The following is a 27,226-nucleotide window of genomic DNA, read 5'->3' as shown; positions in this document are numbered from 1 at the left end:
CTGTATATTGCACTGTGCATATTGAACTGTGTGGTCACACAGAAGATAAACAGTAAAATAAGCATATGCATAGTAGCAAATGTAAATCGTATGCCTTAAGTAAAGTTTCAAGTGCACTCTGTAGATTACAGTACAAGAGATAATGTGTGCGACAATGTGAGCCTCACTACGATAGACAGCAGACAACCTTGGTGATGTTATGTGATTTGAGTGCTATAACTTTCTCAGTGTCATTTAATTTACTACCAGGACAACCAGCTGCATTCTCCTGCTCCACATTGTCAGATATAAATGGAAACTTGCGAACTCGTAAGCAAAGAACATACCATTGAAAATAGAAGCCATGAACACTGGAAAGGCATTCTTGTGATCTTTAATTTTAACATCTATTACATTTTCAAGTTTGATTTCTGGCTAGTCTGTACAGCTAATACCATTAGATGATACAAGTCACCCATTTACTGACAGTTATCGTTAGTAAAATACTTTGTTTGGGTGAAATGATCATAATTCCTACATGAGATATCAGACAATTGATATTATCTATCTATCTATCTATCTATTTATCAATGCATAAAATAAATAAAAAATATATAAAATATATAAAAATATATTTCTGGTTAAATTAAATGTGTCCTGCATGTTTAGTGGAACACTAGTGTGACCTGAGGAAATTGGAGGAAAAATAAATAAATACATACTGGGAGGAGAAATTATGTACATAGAAGAAGCTAAATCAGGTCTTACGTGAAATACAAGAACACATGAAATACAGGAATTATGTTGTTAAAAGGTTACAGAAATGATTACACAAACTGTTGTTGTTCTTTCAGTTGCTCCCATTAGGGGTCATCACAGCAGGTCACCTTCCATTGTCCGCATATTGATTTGGCACAGGTTTTATGCCAGATGCCCTTCCTGATGCAACCCTCCCCATTTATCCAGGCTTGGGACCGGCACTGAGAGTGCACTAGCCTGTGCACCTCCAGTGGCTGGGGCTGGCAACAAGCGTGGGGCTCAAACCCACGATCCTGACATCAGGCATCCTGTGCTCTAGATTACACAACTTACAATATAGGTATATATTACCTGTAATTAGTAGGTTTTTGACTGGTTTTTGACTGGATTGCTCAATGTAAACACTAAAAAAATCCCCACTGTCCACATGGTGAAAGTAAATGTTCATGGACTTCCTCCATTGTAAAACTCCCTGCTACGCAATCCTGCTCACTCATTCCCCTTCCATCTAAGACCTGTCAATAGCACAGTGTGTCAATTTATAACAAAAATCATGGACCCTTGACCTTTGTCTAGAAGGATTAGCCAACTTTTCTCACATCTTCTCATCACTACTGAAGGTCAGGGTTATTATAAGTGCTAGGATATCCATCTCAGGCCATGTAAATGATGTCACCATCTGTTTTGATTATATTCATTTTGATTTTAGTAATGCAAATATGACAAATATAGTTATCCTTACTGGGAATCTAACAGGAATACTGGATTCTATGGAGAAAATATATAACCTACAGTACTGTGCAAAAGTCTTCGGCACCCTTTTTTAAAAACAGTTTTTATCGTAGATGTTTATTTATCTTTATCTTTTGAGTCAGTGAAACAAAAGCATTTTAGATTTCTACACATTACTTAAAAAATAAGAAATGAAATGCTACAGAATAAAAAGTTTGTATGTGAGTAAAGAAAGTAACCATACGTAATAGACCACTTTTCAGACAAAAAAAAAGGAAGCTGTCAGGTATTATCTGCAAAAACAGGAGCAGGTACAACAGACTATGAAGGAACTGTGGCAGATTGTCCAAGATGCTTTGAAAAACTTACCAGCCAATTTCCTTCTAAAACTGCACAAACTGTACCTGACATGACTGATGCACTTTTAAAAAGCGAAGGGTTGTCACATCAAATATTCACTTTGTGTAGTTTGCTACTGTTTACTGCTCTTTATAGTTGATTTTTTTTTCAATAATTTTGAAGGCATCTTTGCTTTACAGTATTTCTTTATATGTGTCTAAGATTTTTGCACAGTATTGTATATATAATTTGTCTCATAATCAGATATCAGTGTGACAGGCTGCAGTGAAATTTAATTTGAAAGTTAATTTTTTTTTTCTTCTCTTACTCTCAGCATAATTTGTATATGTGTAAGTTGTACAGCACTGTGCAAAAGTCTTAGACACCCTTTTTTTTTAGTACAAACATTGTTATAGATTTTTATTTAATGACTTCTACATTATTGATTCAGTACAAAAACATTTTAGAATTCCAAACATTAGTTTTCCAGCACAAAATTAAATGTTTGTATGTCAAAAAAAATGTTTGTATGTCAGTAAAGAATATTACATAAGAGACACTTTTCAGACAAAAAAACATAATGAAGGCTGCTGTGTTTTGCTGCAAAAATAAGAAGCAAGTGTGACAGTCAAAGTCTCCAGAAGTACAGTGGCTGGTTCTGCAAGATGCTCAGTAAAACTTACAGCTCATTTCCTTATAAAACTGCACACACTGTACCTGAGACTACTATTTTTTTTTTAATCAAAGGGTCGTCACACTTTGTTTCATTGATTACTGTATACTTCTCTTTATAGTATTTTTTTCATCATTTCATATTTCATTATTTTTGAAGGCATCTTTGCTCTACAGCATTTATTTGCATGTGCCTAAGACTTTTGCACAGTACTGAATATATGTATGTGTGCAGCCCATACAGCAGGTTTCATTATTTTCAGAGGATTTTTGCTCTAATCTAAGCTTATCTTAGGAAAATTTAATGATAACTTATTGGATTAAATTTCTTTGCACAGCAGCTTAATTAACCTTTATGCATACTTCTCAGTGCCAGTGTTAAGGTGAGCTGATCATCTCTAAAGTTGTTTAGTATTACAATGTGTCAACAGGGAGGGGGCTGATAAAATGCCTCACTGACCCACTCGTCAGGATACACACTCACACCCATTTACTCACTCAGACACTCTTTTCTCTAACTTTTCCATCCACCTATAAAGGGAGGAGACGTTTGTTGGTGAAGCCAAGGTTGAGTGCAAGGGACAACTCTCCCTCTCTCTCTCTCTCTCTCTCTCTCTCACACACACACACACACACACACAGACACACACACACATTGCTGAAATAATTTATTACCTACACAACTCAGAGGCACTGAAGTATCAGGGGAGCATAGAACATTACATTGTGAAGCTGGGAGGACAGCACACAGGACTGAGAACAGGTAGGATGTTTCCTCTATCCTTCCACTGGAAGATTAGTTACAGTCAAATTATGATTAAGAAGGAAAAATTATTAAGACGTTTAACCTTTCTGTGGCTCTAGGCTTTTTAAGAAAGCCTAAAAAATTTTAAACAAACAGACAAACAAACAAACAAACAAACAAACAAACAATTAAATAAATAAATAAATAAATAAATACATAGATAAATAAAAGTGTAGCACTCAGGGCAGGTGGATCAGCTTCATTTTCTGTAATGCACTTTTCGGATGTATATGTGCAGTTTGAATGAATTTAGTAACTTTGGACCGTTTACAGTCCCAGGCAGAGGTGAACTGTTGAAAACCTTAAATGGCCTTGAATGTGGTGTTAAAGTGAAGACAGTATTCTCAAAGTTATATCACTTTATCCATAGTTATGAGCATTTTATGAATCTTGTTAGACCACCTCTAACTACCCAATAAATGTCTGAGGCATTCTGTAGAGCTTAGCGTGCATGTTTAAACAGATTGTGCAGGTCGCAGTTGATTTGGGGGTCACACATAAAATCATTTAAGTTGTGGCCAGTAAGTTCATGTTCTCAGTTCATGTTTCGCGGTGTGGAATCTGAGAGCTGGTCAGCTGGTGTGAAGTCAGAGAAGAGGGTGATGGGGTGAAAGCTAACTATAGATGAGTGCAAAAGATCACAGGACAAAGATCCCAGGACACAGGATAGTAAAGTGGGAGGTGTCTGAAATGCCGATGTCATGTATTATGCAATTTGATGTGCTGCCAGTTATAGCTTTTAGTTACATGTGTAAGTCCATGACATATAGGACACCCACATGAGGAAATATGTTTGACAGCTGAAAAATGATGTTTTATGAATTTACTAAAGTGATGCATACTGATATTTTAACTAATAAATGCCTTTAAAAGGTATAATATATGCAGGTGATAAACAAAGATATGTATGTTAGATGCATTAGAAGCTATAATAATTAATGTAAACTGCTACACTGCTACTATTATGTTATTGCCTGTTATTCACAATTCTAAAAATGTGAAGTTGCACATATCATAGAAAACACAAACCACTTGGTAAGGAACTTGCATATGCATAATAAATGCTGTGCAAAATCTTTTTTTTTCATTAAGCTGAATTGTTTGATTAATGCTATAGCCTGTTATAGACTATGTTATAGTCTAATTTTACAACTGCAGTGTGTATTTATATATCTACTTCGCATTTACACATATAATGTCTTTTGACTTTGTACTTAAAAATATAAACAAAAAAGTATGTATTCATAAGCATAATCAAAGATATGTTTAAAAAAATAATAAATCAATAAGTGAAAAAAAGGATTCGGACACATATTAAAATATATATGCAGTGGTTACATAGAGAAATAAACTCCTGGATATAAATGCTGCCAAAAAATAAAGTTCTGAAGGACAACATTATTAAACAAAAAGTAATATAGCCATAGCAAAGACCTTAAACATCCCTGTCAGTATAATGGGTTCGATTATATGCAGGTGGAAGGTACATGGAACCACAGCTAATCATCACCGGAGAGGCGCACCACACAAGATTTCACAATGAACGCTCAGACTAATGATAACTAAAACAATATATGCTGGTCAGATGGAACAAAAATAGAACTCTTTGGCAATAATTCAGCTTGTCATGTTTGGAGAAAGAAGAGTTGTGCGTACGGTCTCAGAAACACCCACAGTGTGCACCCACAGTGAAGTACGGAGGTGGGAGCATCATGATATGGGTTGCTTCTCGGCAAACAGTACTGGGGCATTACATGTCATTGAAGGAACCATGAATGGAGTGATGTAACATGCCATATTAGAGAATTTAATCTCCTTGGCCAAGAAATTGAATCTGGAGAGAAGATGGGCATTTCAACAAGACAATGATCCCAAACATGCAGCCAAAATAACTAAAAAAGGCCTTCCATGGCCTAGCCAATCTCCTGACTTGAATCTCATTGATAATTTATGGAGGATTTTGAAATTGCAAATCCATCAGAAGGACTCTCATAACCTTGAGGAATTGAATGTGATTTGCCAAAAGGAATGGGCAAAACTGAACTACAACACTGCAAAAGGCGAACTACTTCTAACCGTAGACATCTCGGAGCTGTAAATGCCAACATCAGCTTTGCAACAAAGTACTAATGTTGGTAATTCGTGGTGTACAAATACTTTTCCCCTATCAATTTAATTTTTTAAACATATCTAGTACAACATAGAACAAAGTCAAAAGACATTATGTGTGTAAATGTGAAGTGGCTATATGCACTGGAATTATATTTAAACAAAAACGTGTCCAAATACCAATTTCCCTTGACTGTATGTGATGGATGAGTTAGCTAACATTTACTTCCTAGCTTGCCAGTTTGCTTTGTGCTGAGTTCTGAGCTCACAGAATCAGCATAGTTAAAATGTGGCGTTGACGATCAGGTCTATGATGAATGAGCAGACCTTAGAACAGAGCACACTCAACCGAAATGAGATCTAGCAGGTTAAACTTAGCTTTCTGGATAAAAGACAAGCTCCTTTAAGGTGAGAAGTTTTTATGTTTCACCTAGTTCTCAGTTACTGGGACAGTCATGCTGATGTGCACAATAAATAGTTTATTCTTATAAGCAATATTGTGCAGATAAATAGTATGTCTGTAAACCACATCATTGCTATGTAGATAATCTATTATGTGTGCAGTTTGAGTGTAGCCTTAAATAGTCCTTGAATGTACATTGACTCGCCACTCACAGTTGTCAGATTAATCTGCCCAGTGGAGAAGGATGTAGCATCACCTCTGTTACAAAATGTTCTCCACTGAGTGGTTTGCAATATCAATATTTTCTTTCAAACAGGGTGAAATTCCCAAAGCTTTCAGTAAAAAAAAAAAATTTAATTAAACAGTGGGTACATAGTGTTACATGAATAAACTGAAGTAAATGTAATAATATGCACTACTTAAGTGTTATCTATGCTTATTTGTGTTTATCATTAACTTTTTATTGTTAAAAAAGTGAAAAAAGTCAATTGGATCTAATCGCTGAGGTTTGAAAAATTATTTTAAAAAAAATACACTAATAGAAAAAGACCCTGAAGGTTTGCAAAGATTATATTTAGCAAAACATTATAAGGTCATGAAGTTATGAACTTATGAAGTTAATTTTCACACTACTTTTATTGCCCCATGGTAACAGCTGCAGCACATACTGATCAGTAATTATGTTATGAAACGTGGCTCTGATTTCTCACGACAACAAAAATACCCCTTTTCCTGCACACATCTTATCAGAGAACCAGATGGAGAGCCCATAATAGCATAATCTGTCTCATCAAGTCTCCCTCAATCTATATACAGCTAAGTTGTTGGACACTAAACTTACTTACCCCTCATGTAAAAGCAGGTGACGCTGGGTCAGGTGGTGGTGCTGAGATGAGGCGTTGTGTAAGTTGGAATGGCCCACACCTCTTCCCCCTCCTCAGGCAGCTCGAATTTCCGGCTGCTCTACTTGAGAGTGTCAAAGGACACTGGTTCATTTTCAGGCACCAGCCAAGAAACCTATAAGCCATAGCCCTAAAAAACATACAGGACATACAACTAGACACATCCAAGACAGTTGTTAATAATACAAATCAGTTAATTGAAAGTGGCTTAAATAATAGTTGAATGTCTTATTTAAATGCATAAATCTATTTGTAATTCTAAAATACTTAGATCATTTTAAGACAAATATAGGTAACATGCATCATTTTAAGTAAGCATCAGTGGCCTTTTTCAGACTAGTACATGTCAGCTGTTTATCATTTATAAAATCATAAATTGTATATTTATTTAATGCTATTTTAATTATACATGCAGTATAGGAAACTGCACTCACCAAAAAAAAAAAAAAAAATCTTTTGCAACTTATATAAATGTCCACTCCTTATCTAAATAAACCACTAAAGAGGCTTTCAAATCAGAGCTGCCACAAGCTTGGGTTTTACACCAGAGATATGTACAGACACAGGTACAGCATGATGGGAAGCATGCCTTGCGCGGTTTTTATGTCAGGATCATGAACTCCTGTAAGAGGAGCCTAAAACAGAATGAGAAATTTGGAGGTTTTCCAGAAGCCAAGAGTACTGCAGCAGAATGAGCTTTCAGTAACAGCCAAGTAAGTACATACTACTGTATCTCCAAACTTACTATAAAGAAGATGTCAATGCTTAAAACTTGTCATCATCACATGCCAAGAGGAGACATAGTGTCTGTGACTGGTGGCATGTTTGTGTGTACTTGTGTGTTTGGGAGAGATGAATGACTGGAGCTGCTGGTTTCTGACAAGGCCTCTGACCAAGTCTGTAGTGCAACCTAATGTACTACACTGTCACATTCCATCACTCACACTAGGTATCTGGCATATCAGATTACCTCTGTGGGTAAAGCCATCTTCATTACGTTCTAGTTATTTCTTCTGTGAATACATAATCTAGAGGATTTTATATTTACCTTGAGGGCATCCTTATTCTTGTATTTTTTCCCCATGTGTGTTTGGATGAGAAGACAATAAAATTTATTTGACATGACTCCTCCCATAATGAAATCTGAACTGCCTTTCCTGGAGTTGTTGAATATACATTGGGTGCCAGCAGTCTGAGACCACACTGAAAATCTGGTCATTTAAGGTTTTTGAATTTAGAAATATTTAAAACGAAGAAAGTAACTGTTCAATATCTTGAAGATTATGCACGATTTCTAGGTCCCTATTTAAATGTTAGCAAACTTGTGATATTGACCATGTTATCTGTTTTGTACAAAAGGTCAGATTTTCCTCATGTCTAATCTCTTCTATTGAAGCATGTGTTCAGACAACACTCTGATGGATTTGATCTAAAATGGATCATAAGGTTTTGCTTGTGGAGTCCATGTCAGGCTATACCAAACACTAAGAAACTCTGAAATGCATGTAAATATTTTAAAGATTCTACTCTTCACTCAAGTTGTTGTCAGTAATATAATTTGTAATGAAAACTGTTGTATTAAATTAGAATAGAAAAAAATAGAAGCATTTTCATTAGTGCTCTCCGACTTTTAGACCCCGCTGTATACCAAAAAAAGGAGAATTTAGAAACTGTAGTCAAGCAAACGCAAAGAGAGTAGTATTTACTAAAGATATCTATGGAAATCAATCAATCATCCAATAATCTCTCTCTCTCTCTCTCTCTCTCTCTCTCTCTATCTATCTATCTATCTATGTATCTTCCAGTGGCACTGAAACCTTGAGTTATAAAGAAATTTAAAGATGTGGAAGAGATCAAAAATTACAGATCAAACAGCCACAGGGCAGGGTGGTAAGTACAACCATGCACTCTGCAGTAGCACTATGTCCACTACAAATACATTTAATCTTTTACACATCCCCTGCCAAAATGACAGAAATCACAAATCAACTTTTATCTGTTCCATCTATCTATCTATCTGAACTAGCCATGCAAGGTATTGTCTTTTCATCTAAAAAGCTACCATCAGAAAAGCTACCATCAACAGTTACCTCATCTCTCATCTTAAATTACCAAGAACACGCTTTTAGAGAAAAATTTACTTACCTATAGGACTTACGTCCATAGTTATGCAAAACATTTAGCAATGCAGCTAGTAATGCAATTAGTAAAATAGTAAGTAAAATAAAAATTTGGATTAATTAGAAGGACACCAGATTATACAGAGCACAATCACCACAAATAACAGAAACACATTCTGACCTTTTCAGAGGTTTAGAGACAGACATCACAAAGTTTAATGTTCTGTAATGAGTTACAGCAAGTTCAAAGTTGAAATGGTGGCCAAGACTCTATATTAAAGATGTCTGGGTCAACAAGAATACAACACAAAGTTATCTCATTTGCAGTAGTAAAAGAGGCATAAAGAAGCATAAATGGGGTTTATCTTATATCTTATCTTATCTGTTATAGGAAAATAACCAGTGACAGGATGGTGTGATGCTGCCCCAAGAATGCAGCCATACTCTTACCAAAAACAGTTCTTAAAAGGTCCATGAAGGGTACATTTGATAATTAACTGTTCAAAGCTGCCTAAAATGGCTCTTCATGGGAAACCTTTCTAACAGGGAAGCACTTTATTGTAGGGTTCTACAGTGAACCTTTAAGAGTTCTCCCAGAAGAATAAACAAGGAACCCTTAAGGGTTCTAAATTTTATGGGTATAGAAACAGTTATTCTCTCACCAGGTACTCTCTTTTTTCTCCCTCAAAGTTAATAAGACAAAAATTGCAGGTTCTTGTGTTACTGAGAAATCACAAAAAGCAAATTAATCCGCTCTGCTCCCAATACAGGAAAACTTAAAGGAAAAGCTTTACCTCTGAATGTTATGAAGCATTTGCATTGTCTCCAATGTTAAATACATTTAAATTATGTGTTAGCCTGTGTGACCACCATTACTTTAGAAACTATTGCGTATTATTATATTTTTAGAACTTGTGATTTATCCAGCAGCTCAACTACGGTTAGAGCTGCTGCTATAGAAAATGCATAATCTTCTGACCAACCAGATATAAGACTTCAACAGTGCTGTGGTATAATTAGCAGTGAATAGAAGCATAGGGCCCTTTTATTCTTTTTTCAAACCACTGATTATGATAATTAATGACTAGAATAAATCGTAGCATCCTAGGCCTACTTGATGTCCAGCTCCTAATGCATGGGCTTACTAATTTCTGCTAATATACAGTATTGAACGATGTGTAACATTATCTACACCATGCTTATTTCCTGTGCATTTCGGCAAAACTCCTTTTACATTCAATCCAAAAATGATTGGATAGTCTGGGGTTTTGCTGGCAAAGCTGTTTATTGTTTAGTGTATGTCATTTTTGTGTTTGTCCTAAATCCTGTTAAAGGAATGGCTCCTCAACTATGCTTTGTCAAGATTAACATTTTCCTGTTCTCCTACTGTTTCACCATCCTCTATGTTAAACCTCTATGTTATACCAGGAACAGAGAATCAGCCTCCCAAGAAAAAAGGTAAGGGAACTGAGTGGTATAAGGGAACTGGTATGGTACAGCCTATGAGCTATGTGCTATATAAGGGAAAAGAAGATCTCTAAAAACAAACAAACAAAACACTAATCTGTTGTTCATAAAAGATTATCTTAGCTGATCTTATGTTATTCTAACATTTATTAGTTGATGTATGCCAAGTATTATTAATATGAAAACATTTGAATCAGCCTGAGATAAACATTTCTACTTGTGTTTTTTTTATTATTATTATGTTTATTTATTTTAGGTACAAAACAAAACTATGAAAGTAGAAAATATCTATTGAGAGTAAATAATTATTGGACGTTGGATATTAAAGGCTGCAAGATACAGATTATTAAATACAGAATACAAATATTAACCATATTCCATTGCTTAGGACATGCTCAGTATAAGAAAACAAAGTATAAGCCTCACCACAATGCCACACCCACAACCAAAAATTAACCACAATTAAACCATCCAGTCATAACAAATGTTGTCATTTGTCATATTTGTCAATTCTTGTTTTTTTCTTATTTTGTGTCATAACCTGACATTCCTAATCACAAGTGATCACAATAACATTTCATTGTTGTTTCTCTTTATTTGTATTATTAAATGCATACAACTATTGATTTGTATTAGAAATGTTGCCGTATATATACAGAGTCCACCTATTTTACCTTAAGAAAAAGAACCATGTAGCATTAAACCCATTCATTTACTAAGATGGAGTACCTTCTTTGGACCAAACTTCAAAAGTGTAAAGTTGTGCTGTCATGTTATCCTTCATCTAATAATAAACTGTAATTTCTGAGAAACTACACACTGGCTGCAAATTTATATTTTTCATATGGTTGCTCTTAGGCATCAAAAGGAGATCGAAGGTCCCTGGGGTTATGATTACACAGTATGTGGAGGAATTGCCAGAGGGGAAATCTACTCCTGATTTCACCCGCAAACCCATTGCTTTGACCATTCAAGAAGGTATGGATATTGGCAAACTCAAATACAGAAATATACAGTAATATACACCAAATACAGTATTATTCACTGAAATAATTCACTGCAACCCCCAACAGGAAAAACCGAAGGAAAATATATGAATGAAACAAAATATAATAATACTGAAATGATGGCTAATTCAGACATGAAAAAACAATTTGAATACTGAATATGAAAATTTAAAGTTTTTTTAATATATAATGAATTTTTTTTAATACTATTTGAATATTAATTGAATATTATTTAGTTATGTGGAAGTACACTAGAAGAAGTATAGGTTACCACAATAACAAGACTAATAGGTAGATAAATACATAGAATACATTTGCCAATTTTGTAAACGTGAAATATACACAGAATGCAGAAACATGTGCAGGACATTCAGATCATGATCATCTCTGACACATGGCTGTTATTTACTCGAGAGGAGATTGTGCAGAACAACTTAAGTTTAATTTTAATTTTAATTTTAAGAAACCATCACAGTATACACTGATTCATTTTGACTGAGACATAATTAGCTTATATTTTAATTACAAACATTTACTAGTTTTTTTTAATTTTCAAAGATAAGCATTTTCTTCTTTGATTGTTTTCAAATCATATTTTTCCTATTTAAGGTAAATTAGCCATCTTTAAAGCCATTGTGATTGGAGAACCCAAGCCCACAGTGTCATGGAAGAGAGCGAAAGGAGAAATGAATGATCCAGAAAAGTTCCAGAACAAATATGACCCTGTGACTAATGAACATACTTTAGAGGTTGGCACACTAAGTCACTAAAATTAGATAACAAACATGTTTATATATATATATAAGTATATATATATATATGTATATTCTAATAGGTTATTTTATCCCTTTACAGATGCCTAAAGTTAGTGGTGAACAAGCTGACACATACAAATGCTATGCTGTAAATGAATATGGAAAGGCGGTCTGCACTGTCGTCCTAAATGTCATTGAAGGTACAGTACAGAATTTCAATTAATATGAAATTTTGATAATCTGGTATTTCAACTGAAGTTCATAGCATACACTTAACTTTTAATCAACTCCCACAGCACTATAACACATTTTTTTTTCTCTTTTGCAGTTGGATTCAAAAAGAGTAAAGAATTTCAAAAGACAGAAGATTGTATGTCGTACAGCTGCTTCTTATCCATTTTCTCCTTATATTTCATTACTTAAGAATAACAATTACAATAAATTACAATTTAACTAAATAAGTCAGTTAAAAATGAATTTACAATAACCGTCTAGTGTCCAAGTTATGCTGTTATAATCCTCAATTACATTCCATTATTTTCAGTGGAGGATCCTTCAGAGTTCAGAAACAAGCTTAGGAGAAGGTATTACCTTTGATATTCACAATCTGTAGACTATATTTTGTTACTGTACCATGCTCAGAAACTGAGTATAAGTTCTTGGGTTAATTGTAATTCCTTTTGCTAAATACTAAGCTTCCTGCTCCATCTGCAGTGTTGGCAAAAAGGTTGCTGAAAAAAAGGATGGAGAAATTGATGAGGCAGTGTGGGATCTGTTACTGTCCGCTGATAAGAAAGACTATGAGCGAATTTGTGCTGAATATGGCATCACTGATTTTCGTGGAATGCTGAAGAAACTGACTGAGATGAAGAGACAGAGAGAGGAAGAGCAGGCCTTGGTACAATGTGGTCATTTACTGCGAAAAACCAAAATAAAGCTCTGATGTATAGTTACTCGCGTAGTTTGTCTGAGATGTGGAATATAATTTTGTTTTGTTTTTATTAGTTCATTCAGCACATCAGTAATTTGAGACACATCGAAGTGAAATCAGAAGATTCAGCAACTTTTGAGCTGGATTTGGAACTCAAGGACCCCAACAGTCGCATTTTCCTCTATAAAGTAATGACCATTTACCAAGTTTAGCATTAACCATGTGACCAAATATGATGAATATGTACATGTTTTGGGCTCCAGCACTATTTTGATAAAGCAAATTTATCTGCATTTATGTTTAGGATGGCGTCATGGTTCCATACAGCAAAGATGCGGACAATGAAATGAAACACTACTTGAAGCAAGTTGGAAAAAAGTATGTGTTCACAGTGAAAAATCTTAGTCCTGAGGATGCTGGTATTTATCAAGTGGATGTTGAAGGAGTCAACATCTTCTCAACTGATTTCAAGAGTATGTTTTAAGTAATTAGATAATGACTTCAAAAAGGAATTCTCACCAGCACATTAGCGGTTTGGGGGATTCCAAGTGCTCACTGTGTGTCTCTGTTTGTGTCATTCAGTACCCCCTGTGGATTTTCTGGTGAAGATTCAGGAAGTGAGGGCTGAAGAAAGAGAAGATGCCATATTTGAGTGTGTGACCTCTCTACCTATGAACCAAATTTTATGGACACTGAAAAATAATCCATTATCCAATAGTAATAAATATGAGATTACCGTTTCTGAGGACAAACTGATTCACCGTCTGAAAGTCATTGACTGTATGCCTGTGGATGCTGGAATCTATTCTGCTGTGGCTGGTATAAAGTCATGTAGTGCCTGGCTTGTGGTAGAGGGTAGGTTTCAGTCTACAATGCATTAATCACCAAAATATTTATAAATTAAGCTTAATTTTAATTTAAATTAAACTTACATGATAGTGAGAAGATATGCTGTACCTGTAAAATTGTGTCTTTTGCAGCTAATAAAGATCCTGCCATGAAAGGTAAAAAGATAGCCCGCAAGACTACACAGGCCGGTGGCACGGGAGCTGACCTGGCTAAAATTGCTGCTGATCAGCAAGAAAAAAACAAGAAGGCAATGGAAGATGCCCTGGAAGCTGCTAAAAGAGCTAAGGCTGAGCAAGATGCTGCTGCAGCCAAAGCCAAAGCAGAAGCTGAAGCTGCACTGGCAGCGTCAAGGGCTGCTGCAGCTGCAAAAGCAGCAGCTGCTGCACAATCTGCTGAGGCTGCACTTGCGGCAGCTAAAGCTAAAGGCATGTCACAGAAAGATGCCAAAGCCCAAGCTGAAGCAGCAGCTGCAGCTGCAGCAGCAAAGGCACAAGCTGAAGCTGAGGCGAATGCCAGAAAGTTGGCTGAGGCCAAGGCTAAGGAAGCAGGCTTGAGTGCAAAGGACATTGCTAAGGCAGGAGCAGCTGCTGCTGCCTTGCTTACTGAAAATATAGCTGCAGTAGAAGGACTTGGACTGGGCGGAGCAGGCATGGGTAGAACAATGGGGGATGCAGAAGGTGCTGGTCTTGCCAGAGATGCTCATCTTGGAGGAGGTGCTGATCAGGGTTCAGGTCTTGCAGGAACTGCGGATCCTGCTGGAGGTGCTGGTCTCTCAGGAGGTTCTGGTCTTGCAGGAGGTGGTGGTCCTGTAGAAGTTTCTGGTCTTGAAGGAGGTGTTGGTCCTGCAGGAGTTTCTGGTCTTGAAGACGGCGTTGGTCCTGCAGGAGATTCTGGTTTTGCAAGAAGTGCTGATCCTGCACTAGGTTCTGGTCTTTCAGGAGGTGCTGGTCTTGCAGAAGGAGCTGGAGGTGTGGGCCAAGCAGGGGTTGATGCCTTAATGAAGAAAGGTGCTGATGCTGGGGCTACAACTAGTGCTAGGTCTAAGAAGCATGCAGGAACAGACGCTTTAGTGGCTGACACTATCAAAGGTAAGGACAGATTCAGAGATACATGCATTCCACACTCAAATTCCCTAGTCTGAGAGCTCAGAGATGATAAAGTTTAACTGTTTATAGACATGTTATTTACCATAAATCCTTTATAAAAAGGCTCTCGTTTAGCTCTATGATGATATTTGAAATACTGTATTTAATGGCTATCAGTTCAAGTTCCACTGATCTCCATCACTGTCATTTCTGTCATGTGCTATTGTTAGCCATTCTTTTGATGTGTCATATGTTGACTTGCCAAAATGTTAGTGCTTCTGCTACATTTATTGTACCTGCACCTGTCGCTGTGTTTGCTTTCTTTGTTTAAGAATACACACAGTTAAAAAGCTGTTCAAATTCCTGAGAAAAGTACAAAAAAGGACTAAACACAGGGAAAATTATTTACCATTTACACTAATAGTTACGGTAGCAGAACCAAATTCACCCGAAGTTGCCCCAGTCGAGCAAACTGGGCAGCCAGAACAGAGTGAGGAACAGCCAGAACAGGCTGAGAAGGAGCCAGAGCAGACTGAAGAACAGCCAAAACAGGCTGAGAAGCAAACTCGTGTGAGGCAAGGCCCACTACTGCCAGACACAGTCATTGGTAAGAGTCTGGGTTAAACATTAACTTAATCAATATAGTATAATCAAATAGGACACAGCTGAAGCCATCATTAACTCTTTAATATATTAGCATCTTAACAGCGGTGTTGAGGTGAATTATTGCGTGAAAGTTGCAGAACTTTTATTAACTTGATTAATAAGCATAATGATTAATAAGCATGTATTGTCACTGAATCCTAAAACTTTATCTTTTAAGTTAATAAAAGTGAGGACATTTTAAATAATAAGATTAATTTCAAACTAATCCTGTTTGAAATGGACAACATTTAAACAAGTTTCCTAGATTAATCATTCACTTGTGCATTTCTAGAACCTCTTCTTCAAAATAAATAAATAAATAAAATAAAAAAATAATGTAATGTACACATTGTGGATGGTGTCAGCGTTCAACACCGTCCATTATATTCCTAATTGATGCATGCACAGTTTTTATCACACCAGCCACAGATTTAAAAACATGTTGTTCTTTTGTTCTGTGTCTTGTGCTCTGTTGTGCCCTTTTGTGTCCTTTATGTGTCCTTTATCTGTACATACTCATTTGCTTTGTGTGTGTCATTTGTTTGTCATTGTCAATCACATGTCTTAGTTATCTGTGCTGAGAAAACTTAATGGTCACCTGATTTAACTAATTAATTCTTGGTAAAAGAACCTAATTAGTTTCCAAAGGTGATACAAATATCTTAAGACACTCTCCATATTTTACATTACATTTCCCTGTCTCCAGTCTCTCCATTAAGACTTTCAGCAAACTTCCAAAAGAAAAGATTTTATAGCATAAATACTTTGTTTCCTCCCATTTCTATCTTTCATTTTTGGCAAGTTTATATTAGTGTGAAAGCACAGTGTTTGTCTACATTTCTCTCATGGTTATTGTCACTGTTTAAATGTTATTTGCTTTTAATGTCGTTCTTTATAATCTTCTCTGCCACCATCTATCTTCTAAATGCTCATCAATGTTTGATCAAATAAAATACCTGAAGTTGGAGGCAACCCACATGATAACCCAGGCAGTAACCCGGGTCATAATCCAAGTGGTAACCCGAGTCATAATCCAAGTGGTAACCCAGGTCATAAGCAAGGCAGTAACCCTGGCCATAATCCAAGCGGCAATCCGGGTCATAACCCAGGTGGTAACCCGGGTCATAATCCAAGTGGTAACCCAGGTCATAAGCAAGGCAGTAACCCTGGCCATAATCCAAGCGGCAATCCGGGTCATAACCCAGGTGGTAACCCGGGTCATAACCCAAGTGGTAACCCAGATGGTAAGCCAAATGGTAATCCGGATGGCAACCCAAGTGGCAATCCAGGTGGCAATGGTGTCAAACCCGAGGGCAGCGAGGGGGCTCCGCCTGATGGTGAGGCCATTGAAGGCACAAAAGAGGAGTCACCTGAGGCAAGCAAGCATACAGGACGCACAAGACAAGGTCCCCTGCTTCCAGAGGCAACCGTTGGTAAGAAATGGCAAAGGCTGCATCAAAAATGCATGGAAGCATTATTTTAATAGAAGGTCATTTGGGACAGGAGTGGATTTGCCATTGCTTTGTAGGCTATAGAATATCAGTGTGAGCCACTGTTGGGCTATTAAGTCTAATGCCTTTGTTATGTCACTGACCCTTTATCCCTTTGGAATCTGTCTCTCTAAATTGTTTGTTTTGAAAAAAATGTCTTGATGTTCATGTGTTTGTGTGTTCATATTGAGTGCATTGTCTTTACCAAGCTTGCCTAAATTAGACATTTACATCCATGAAAAAATGAACATTGAAGCAAATGCAGTGGTGCACTTCAGAAGTAAGAATAAACACTGACACAGGAGACCACTGTACTCAGGTGAAAATGGAAGCAAGCACATTAAGATCCCTTTTTTGAGAGCACCAAGAGAGATTTTTTTATGTCACTGAAGCTAAATGATCATTGAATCCAGCAGTTGTTAACAGATTTTTGAACTGACAGACCAATGATCAAAAAATGAAGACACAACAAGCAGAAAGCAGAATGTATCATATGTTGATGTTGTGTTAACAGCTATATTTGTTGTTAATACAAGAAGACACCATTTTCAAGAAGTAGAAAAGAAGAAGAAAAGAAGAATAAGAAGAAGAAGAAGAAGAAGAAGAAGAAGAAGAAGGTGATCCTGGCAATACAAAAGTGCAAGAATTCTGAACCTCATCATCAAGACATCTGGAAAAAGTCAACAGAGAAGACAGACATTTCCTTGTCCCTTGATTTTTTTTTTTTTTGCAATTATTATTTTGGACCCCTGGCTTAATTTCAAACATGTATTTTATGCATTAAAATACATGGTGATTGTAACAAAATGTAAAATAACAAGCTGAATACATATTTTATATGAGGTAAGTGCTATCATATACTACCATTATTACAGCTAATATGATTGATAATAAGATGTGCCCAAATGACTTGTAGATCCTGGTGTTCACTTCTCTGCTGGCCTGGAAGACTGCAGGGTTATTATAGGAGAGGCAGCTGAGCTGGTCTGTAAACTCAGCAGTGCAGAGTGTAAGGGGCTGTGGTACAGAGATGGAAAAGAGGTATGGTAGGACTCTCTCTACTATAGTACCTAAAGGAACCTAAAAATTTGTTGAGAGAGGTAATAATATAACATTAAAAGAATTATTGTGCATCCCACAGAAAGTTTAAGCACTGTTTGTTACCACAGTAATCTATTAACATTGTAGGTCCATTAAGCAGGAGCGAGGATAGTTCCATTAAAAGATGTAATCAGAGTTTATGTTTTACTTTTTTTTTATAGATTTCTGGTTCTACTGAGGGTATGACTATCAGCAAAGATGGTGCTACTCACAAACTGAAAATCCACAAAGCATCAGAAGAGTTTGCTGGAAAATATAAATTTGAGGCTGATGGCCGTAAAACTGAGGCTATAATTATTGTTGAAGGTGTGTTTTAACCACTAAACACACAACTCTATTTTGTATTATACACCTGATTATTATTTTTTGGATCACTAAGATGTATTTATTTCCTAGATCCACCAAGATTCAATACGAAAGACCTTGAAGAATTTGTCAAACCAAGAGTGGTAAAAGCTAATCATAAAGCTGACTTCAAAATACCATATATTGGCAGTGAGGCCACTAAAATACAATGGTATAAAGAAGGCGAAGAACTTACAAGAGATGCAAACTGTAGGATTGATACTACTGAAAGCCACTGCCGTTTGTCTCTCAACAAACTACAGCGCAAAGACACAGGAGAAATTAAAATCAAAATAAAAAATGAGTTTGGCACTGTTGAAGCAACTACAAATCTAGTTGTACTTGGTAAGCTAATCAAATGAAAGTTTCTGGTACTAGATATAATTTTGTTATGCATTTAGATCTAATATATTGTCTTGATGGTCTTGATGTCTAATAGATAAACCTACTCCACCTCTTGGACCTCTTGAGATAGTGGAAGCTTCCTCAAACTGCATTGAGATCAAATGGCGCCCACCAAAAGACGGCGGGGGCTGCCCAATCACTCATTATATCCTTGAGCGTAATCAAGTTGGACGCAACACCTGGAAGAAGATTGGACAGATTCCTGGGGAAGCCCATTACAGAGACACTGATGTGGATCATGGTAAAAGGTACTGCTACCGCATCAGAGCTGAGACCTCGGAGGGTATCAGTGAGGTATTCGAGACAGAAGACGTTCAAGCTGGGACTAAATGTGAGACTTTCATTTCCTTTGGCAATAAAAATCTCTGAAGTTAAAATCCCTTTCACGCATAAAAATATAGGAGGCATAAGTAACATTATTCACTTTTTCAGCATATCTTGGCCCACCGTCTGCTCCTAAAGTGATCAGTGCCTTCAAGGACTGCATCACCTTGTCATGGACCCCTCCATCCACCACTGGAGGAACCAACATTCTGGGTTACAACCTTGAAAAACGCAAAAAGGGGAGCAACCTTTGGAGCCTTGTTCATCCACCAGAGGAACCAATCAACAGTTTGTTGTTTTCTTTGTCAAATTATACTATGTCTCTCTATACCCAATAATACCTTTGTCGTAATACATTTATGCTGTGATCAAATTTTTTCATAATTCCATTTTCTTCTACAGCCAAGAAGTATGCTTGTAAAGATGTTATTGAGGGCATGGAGTATGAGTTTCGCGTTTCTGCTGTCAACATATCTGGACCTGGGGAACCAAGCGCACCATCAGAGACTGTGTTTGCTAGAGATCCTAAAAGTAATTAAAACTCATCTGCTCAATCATGAAAAAGTATAAAACAGTATAGTCTCTTACAAAGTAGTACAATTAAACATTTGCGTATGTATTAATTTTTGTGCACTAGCTTTTACCTCCACAAATGCCACTAGATTTTTCATTTGCTTCTGCCTCTGGCATGTCATTTTTCCTTGCCAACAAAAATTACATTATCATTATCTCTCCCCTTTAGAACCTCCTGGTAAAGTAATTGACCTTAAAGTGACAGGCTCCACGTATACCACTTTGTCCCTTTCTTGGACAAAACCAAAAGAAGAAAAGGGAGAACATAATGAAGCTAAAGGATATTTTGTTGAAATTAGACCTGCAGAGAGCACGGAATGGAATCGCTGCAATAGCAGTGCCATTATCATGACCTCCTACACTGTAAAGAGATTGAAGTCAATGGCCATGTACTGGGTGAGAGTGATAGGTGTGAATGAAGGTGGAGTGGGAGACCCTCAGGAGTTGAATAACTACATTCTAGCTATGCCTCCTCCTGGTATGTTACTGGATTCGAAATCATCTATTTTTGCATGTTATATCCTCATTATTTATTCTGTTCAACATAAGTAACTTTCAAAAAGTAAAATACTTGAACAAATAGTAAAAAATGCTACAGAACCCAAATATTGTTCTTCTGTTTTTGAATGTTGTGCTTCCATTGCCTTAGTGAGACCAAAGTTCACAGATGCCAAGATAAAGAGCTTCATGATAGTCAAAGCTGGAAACTCAGGACGATTCACTATTAACTTTGTGGTAAATATCAACGAATTGTTTCTTAAAATATTGATAAACATGAAAAACAAAATAAATTCTATTTCTATTTAAAAAACAAAATTATTTAAATGTCATATAGAAACCAATATCAAAAGTCCATTTGGTTCACATCCGAAGAGTATTTTGAGGATAAACCATCATGGACTACTGTGCAAGTGCACAGAGCTCAATGATATTGGTGATAATGCTGTTTAGAGTGTTTAAATGACAAACGAATGCACTGCATGCCTTGTCAGGCTTCTCCATGGCCTGAGGTTATTTGGCTTAAGGACGGCATTCCTATCTCCAAACGTGTCACCATTAGCAATACCGAAGGAAGCTCTCAAATCCTGATTCCATCAGCTGAGCGCTCTGATAGTGGAATCTACACCATTGTAGTAAAGAATATTGTGGGCCAAGAGACGTTCAGTGTTGAGATCAGAGTCACAGGTAAACATGAACTCTATTCCATAATTCTCTACACATTTGCATACTTATTTATATATAATTTATTATTAATATATTTACATATTTAAGTAATAATCAAAGTTACATATTGGCATTTTATTGTTTTATATGATTTTCTAAACAATTGTATGGGCAACTCCAGTATTATTGGCATTATTTCCCAAAAGAACAGGCAAACACTGATTGTAGAAAATAAACATGACACACAATAATTCACACTTTCTACTTTCTAACATTTGTAGGAAATACTTACACAAAATTATTCTGATAAGAATAGTATTTTTCTCTCAGAAGTATGTCAAATTTTTTGACACTCCTAAAGAAAATGCTAAATAAATGCAAACAAATTCCCATCCTCAAAAGGTGTACTTTTTAAATTGCTGCCACTGTCTATATTCTAACTATATTTTTGCCTTTAGCTAAATATTAGGTTTAACACATATAAGATCCCTTTGTCATTCTTCAGTGAGCGCTCAACACAAAAGAGACAGTTGGTTGTTGGCATGCATAATTCAAGCAATCCATATAGAGAAATATATATAGACAGGTGACAAATGAAACAAAAACCAACGTAAGTGTCTTAGTAAGCCGTTGGGCCACTATGAGCAAGCAGAACAGCTTGGTATTGATTCTTTGGAACTGTACTGGAGGGACGAATATCATTCTTTCAAAAGATAACAAACCTATAGAGTATCAGCATATATTATCATATGTTATCAAATATCACTTGTTATTTATTTTATGTATTTAGTTTTGCCCATTTTCTTTGCAGCCAGTGCCAGTAATTCTGGAGTTGACTATACATTTCTAACACAAATGAAAACATATGTTGTACCTGCATGTCTCCATAGATGAGCCTAAGCCTCCAGGGCCTGTGGAACTAGATATGAATGTACCAGGCACTGTGACAATCAGTTGGGGGGCCTCACCAGATGAAAAACGAGATGATCGTCTGCACTACATGGTGTCCAAGAGGGACTCTGTTAAACAAACCTGGCACACAGTGGCTGATGGCATCTTCAACAACAGGTTCACAGCCTGCAACATCATGCCAGGGAGAGAGTACCAGTTCCGTGTCTATGCCAAAAATGACATGGGACAATCTGCTCCCTCTGAATCTCCAAAGTGGCTCATTACTGAGAAGAAAGGTTTGTAATGAGGCTCTGTTACACTCCTATTTAATTCTCTTCTAAATTGAATGCATTCTAGGCTGTCATACATTGAGTATATTTACTAATTTTCTGTATCAGTAAAAAAAAAAACAATAATAAATAAATCAATGATATGTAAGGACCAGTTCTCAGAGGCCCATACAGTTCTTAAAAGCTTGCTTGTACTATACTCAATTGTGTAAGCATTATGTAGTGCCCTGTAGCCCTAGGGTAACAGAAGGTAATCAAAAAGCTACTGCTGTCCATAATGCCTCAAGACAGCTTTTAACAATGAATTTACATAGATTTAAATATTCGTTAATATAATGTGAACTGGACGTTGGCCACATACAGACAGGTGAGAAATTACATGAAAAACAGTGGCTCTGTTTTGCTCTGAAGGCATTTTCCTGGCATGGTTTAGGTGCATTCCTCCCTTTTTAATACTTTTCCACCAGATGTGTTGCATGGCACAGCTCCTCTCAGCAAATTACCTATAATCCTCCACATGGTCACTACTTCCACCACCAAACAAGACACAACATATATAAATAGCCATGCTGAATTTGGTTACCTTTGTTGCACAGGTATTATGAGAGCTAAGCCAGGACATACGAGTGAGTGCAGAAAATAAAATGCTGCAGACCATCAATTAATCAAACAGTCAGAATGATATCTTGATTAATGCCTCTGGCTTGCTTCTCTACTGGCACTGAAACCTTCAGTAGTATTGTAGTGTCTGCCAAAGTTTTTCACTCCTTTCAAAAGTCCTCTGGCAAATTAATGTTTTAAATTCTTTTAAATTTATTTACACACAGCAAAATTTTCTTATCGCTATATAGCTTTATCTTACACTTCATCTATGTGATCCAAGTAAAATCCAGACAAATTTCAATTTTGTGACTACAAACACGCCCCACAGTATATTCCCACCCCCTTCACTGATTGACAGGTTTCTGTGCAAGGCATCAGAAATGCAAATGCAAAGGGAATAGCGATTCCATGTGAATTTTGGCAGGCTCCACACTCTATGCCGAGGAAGTGAAATAGCAAACACGGCAATTGCTTTTGCTATTTCAATATGACAGGGTCATAACTCATAAGACATGGGAAATGCAATTACAAATGGACTTTGTGTTTCCATTTGAAATTTGGCAGACACTGTACGTTCTTGTAAATGAAAATGCAAATGGTAATACGCGATCTGCATTTGCATTTGAATTATGTCACAATTTATGCATCCACAAATAGGAGACATGATTGCAAATGCAATTTGCAGTTGCTTTTGAAATTTGTCTGGAAAATACTTCCATAAAAATCTTCTAGTTGGGGCTAATTTGAAATGGTTCCCTATTAACTTTGCACCCTACATAGAATATAATTTAATAGGGCTGAACACTTTACCTAGTACCCTGAAGAGCAGTGTAGACAGTCATTAAAACAAACTCGCTATATCACATGCTTACTTTCACTGTATGAGAGTGCCACACACATTTTTACATCGAATGAGATATGATCCCGGTTTCTTTTAGAAATTGTTTCTTAAATTTTGAGTAGTAATTTACTACTATCAAGTCACCACCTGATAAGGATGTAATCAAATGCCAATAGATTAATAGGATTGAACAGATGATGTGTTCTAAATGGATACAAATACAGATATAAGAGGTGTGCTATTCCTTTTTTCAAGAAAGCTGGCAAGAAGGGTTCACAGGACTGGGATCCTGTGGAAAGCAACAAAAATGTCACCCAAGCAGGAGGTTTTTACTTTCATGAAAGCCTGAGTGAGTGGTCAGACATGGAGCTTGCGAGACTAACAAAGACCACATTGCGTGATGTATTTACATTGTTCATTTATGACATGTTGACAGTGCTGGCTTTTCTCAGTGTTTTCCACTGTTTCCAGGGGAATAGTGGTAGGGTTCATATGTAATTTGGAAAGGCCTCGCCCACTTCTGATTTAAGTTTGAATACAGATACAAATATGAATATATGGAGCACTAAACAGAAACAGGTTCAGATAGTTACACTGTGTTACATCCCTTATCAACTGACATCCTCCTGAGAAGCTGCTCTTACTTCCACAGCTAGTGTTACGTGATAAGAAACAGACAAATGTACTCAGACAAATGTACTTTGTTGTATCTGTTGAGTCCTGGTGTGTTGTGCTGGTCAGTGAAGAAGTGCTATTGTAAAGGACGGTAACTGGAAATCAGTAAAAAGTTATTCTGAAACATTTCTATTCTGATGGGAGTGGTCTCATCCAGCATGATAATACTCCCACACACAGGACACACAGGCTCACAGAATGATTTGATGAGTATGTAAATTATGTTAATCATACGCTATGATGCACTGACGCTGTTCTGGAGGCTTGTGGTGATCCAACACCTTACAAAAACTGTTTATGTTGGGTTTGCTTTAATTTTTCACCTCCCTGTGGTTTTGTCCTTGGGAGGTATTATAATTGTCATTGCTGTTAGTTTCATCAGTGTGAAGGATCACTGCTGGAAACATTGTGTTTCATTTGTCTCCTCTAGATAAGTACACGTTAACCCCACCTGAGTCAAAACCCTGCAACCTGGAAGGGCCTCCTAAGTTCCTAGTCCCCCTGAAGCTGCACACAGCTCCACAGGGCTATGAGTGCTACATGAGCTGTGCTGTAAGAGGCAATCCCACCCCGCATGTCACATGGTACCGCAATAACATCAGTCTCAACACAGATGCCAACTACTACATCACCAACACGTGTGGCGTCTGCTCCATGCTCATCCTGAGGGTGGGTCCCAAAGACACCGGAGAGTACAAGGTCACTGCAGAAAATCCATTAGGTAGAGCAGAGTGCTCTACCACACTGACAGTCAGAGGTAAGACTTTTAATTCTCCCTTTCTCTCTACATGTTATAGTTTATGGCACCACCTACTGCAACTCAAAACCATTATCGATCAGAGAAGTAGATAAGCAAAGGACCATCTCACCACAAAGAAGCAATATATTTGCAGAGTTGTATCCATCAGTCCACAACATATTAAAACTAACTACAGTGAAGTGTAGTGAGGCACCTTTGCACCTTTCTCACTGCAGCAAATCTTAGCAAGTGAAAATATCTTGAATATACTCAATTTTAGCTAGTATTAACTATTATAAGATTACAATAAAACAAATATAAAATAAGCTTATTTCTAGCTATTTTTACTCATTTCAAGCTTAACATTTTCTTGTTCTATTGGCAGATAATTTTGCTAATGTTAAGCATTTATTTCTAGAAAGAAGAAAAATTAAATATTGGAAGAAACTTTAAAGCTTGAAATTAGAAAAAAATAGAAATCTATAATCTTTGTCTTATCTCAGCACTGCTAATTCATATTTCTGATTCATTAAAAAAAATCCTGTATTTTGTATATTGTAATCATATAATTAAAAATACTATGACTAAATCCAGGATATTTTCATTTGCTAAAATTTATTTATTTATTTATTTATTTTAATTACACTGAAATGATGATGATAAATTTAGTAGCTGTGAGAATTTGTGTTAAAAATGAAATTTATTTAGTGCAAATACAATCAAAGCTGCAATGATCCAATAATGATTTTTTTTTTCTTTCCTAGAATAAAGCAACAGCTGGATAAAGGCAAAAAAGGCTTCTCCTTTAAGTCTTTATAATTATTTATTTTGATGTCTTTCAGATAATTGTAGAAGTAACATGTACACTTCAAAAGTGATATCTTTAATATTATTTGTTTTGCATACAGTTTATTTCCATGAGGCTGTTGTTATTGTTATTGTTATTATTACTGTATCGATTTACAGTATAATCAATCACCACAACCAACACAACCTTTCAATCACCACAACCTTTGCTATTTTGTTTTCCTTTGATTAGTTTTCAAGCTAAAGTTTGTATTGTTTTCCTAAACAGTGTGTTTGCTACTTGCTGTTTATTTACTTTTACTCCAGAAAACTAAATTATATATTCTTAATGAATGTCATTTGTTTGATTGATTTTAAATCCTGATGCACTAATATTTGCTTATACTGGCCGCAGAGAGAGAGAGAGAAAAAAAACAATATAGAGGGGATTTGAAGCAACATGTTACTTAAATGATGACAAGAAACTTGACATGAATAAATTATTAAAGTTGATGAGGTGGCCTATGAATTATTTACTGTAAGTTAGTATTGTAACTGAATTTCTTTGTAGCATCATGAGCAACCTATGCATGAGCAGGTACATAATCAATGTTATAGTTACCATTGCCAAATACAAGCCTTCATACTGTTGTTATGTACTCTATTAGACTAATGCATTGCTAATAATACATGTGCAATAAAATTCAGAAAGGAAGACCACAACAAAAAATATCCCTTCTTAGCTTTCTGTCTCATAAGGCAAAGCACTAAAACATCCTGTTATTTTGGTCAGATTGTTTCACTAACATTAAGTAGGAGTCAAATAGCCAGACTCACTGATCAGCTCAGGCTATGCATATGTTATGTATATGGGGTCACAGTATGCAAGTGTCACTAGATAAGCATGATTTGCACTTGCCTCTCCCGGGTCTATATATGGATGCAAAGTCACATCTCATTTACACTGAGCACATCCACCCTGGTTAATACAGCGCCATTTTGTTAATGAATCTAAAGACTGAAAGACTGCATCCAAGTGTTCACCAGGAGGCAACAACCACTACTTCAGTCCATCAACAAAATTATGACAAATCACATCTTGGTTAAACCACATGACCTTCTATGAATTACATCAATCTCAAACAAATACCTTTTATATTTCCTTATATAGACGTTCAACGAAGAATATACATTTTTTTATGAACTCTATTGCAGCTACTACTTCCTGATTTTTTTAATTAGTTACAATCTTCAATTTAAGTTCAATTTAAGTCAAGATATGCACTCCATTGCTGCTACTAAAGCCACACACATACGTACCTCTTTACTGGTAGTACTGGTAGTCTCATATGTGATTGAGAAGCCAGCCCCTCATGTTCTCAGTGAGTGCTGAACATACCCACTTGGAATGCCAGTGGTGCGTCTTTGAGGGCATAGTTT

The 27,226-nt window shown here is 36.4% G+C and overlaps 1 protein-coding gene and 1 long non-coding RNA gene across 7 annotated transcripts in view; one reads left to right on the top strand and one right to left on the bottom strand.

Moving 5' to 3' along the window:
- The window catches only part of LOC128317944 (uncharacterized), a 69,085-nt gene extending 41,867 nt beyond the window's left edge, over positions 1–27,218 (bottom strand). For 2 of the 4 annotated variants that reach the window (XR_008301332.1, XR_008301330.1), the window contains exon 1: positions 6,644–8,499. This is a non-coding gene — a long non-coding RNA (uncharacterized LOC128317944). Of the gene's footprint in view, positions 1–6,643; positions 8,500–27,106 lie in introns of those variants that run through there. The other 2 variants (XR_008301331.1, XR_008301333.1) reach the window with 2 other exon arrangements.
- Positions 3,053–26,299, top strand: igfn1.1 (immunoglobulin like and fibronectin type III domain containing 1, tandem duplicate 1). 3 transcript variants are annotated; one of them, XM_026919793.3, is made up of 26 exons: positions 3,053–3,244; positions 8,506–8,590; positions 10,249–10,278; positions 11,146–11,265; positions 11,904–12,043; positions 12,150–12,249; positions 12,378–12,419; positions 12,594–12,633; positions 12,764–12,947; positions 13,055–13,168; positions 13,285–13,453; positions 13,563–13,835; positions 13,961–14,917; positions 16,522–16,992; positions 17,966–18,090; positions 18,312–18,456; positions 18,547–18,840; positions 18,935–19,231; positions 19,333–19,512; positions 19,627–19,755; positions 19,967–20,275; positions 20,447–20,532; positions 20,790–20,982; positions 21,852–22,148; positions 24,692–25,018; positions 25,765–26,299. In XM_026919793.3, the coding sequence occupies exons 2-26, from the start codon at positions 8,542–8,544 to the stop codon at positions 25,767–25,769; spliced, it is 5,076 nt and encodes a 1,691-aa protein (XP_026775594.3). In that variant the 5' UTR covers positions 3,053–3,244; positions 8,506–8,541; the 3' UTR covers positions 25,770–26,299. The 3 variants fall into 3 exon arrangements, with proteins under 3 accessions (XP_026775594.3, XP_053087906.1, XP_026775619.3); XM_053231931.1 differs by lacking the exon at positions 10,249–10,278; XM_026919818.3 differs by lacking the exon at positions 16,522–16,992.
- Positions 27,219–27,226: the final 8 nt, after the last annotated feature.

This window comes from Pangasianodon hypophthalmus, chromosome 2 (assembly GCF_027358585.1).
Source record: "Pangasianodon hypophthalmus isolate fPanHyp1 chromosome 2, fPanHyp1.pri, whole genome shotgun sequence".
Lineage (NCBI taxonomy): Eukaryota > Metazoa > Chordata > Actinopteri > Siluriformes > Pangasiidae > Pangasianodon > Pangasianodon hypophthalmus.
This window is presented reverse-complemented; position numbering and strand designations above follow the sequence as displayed.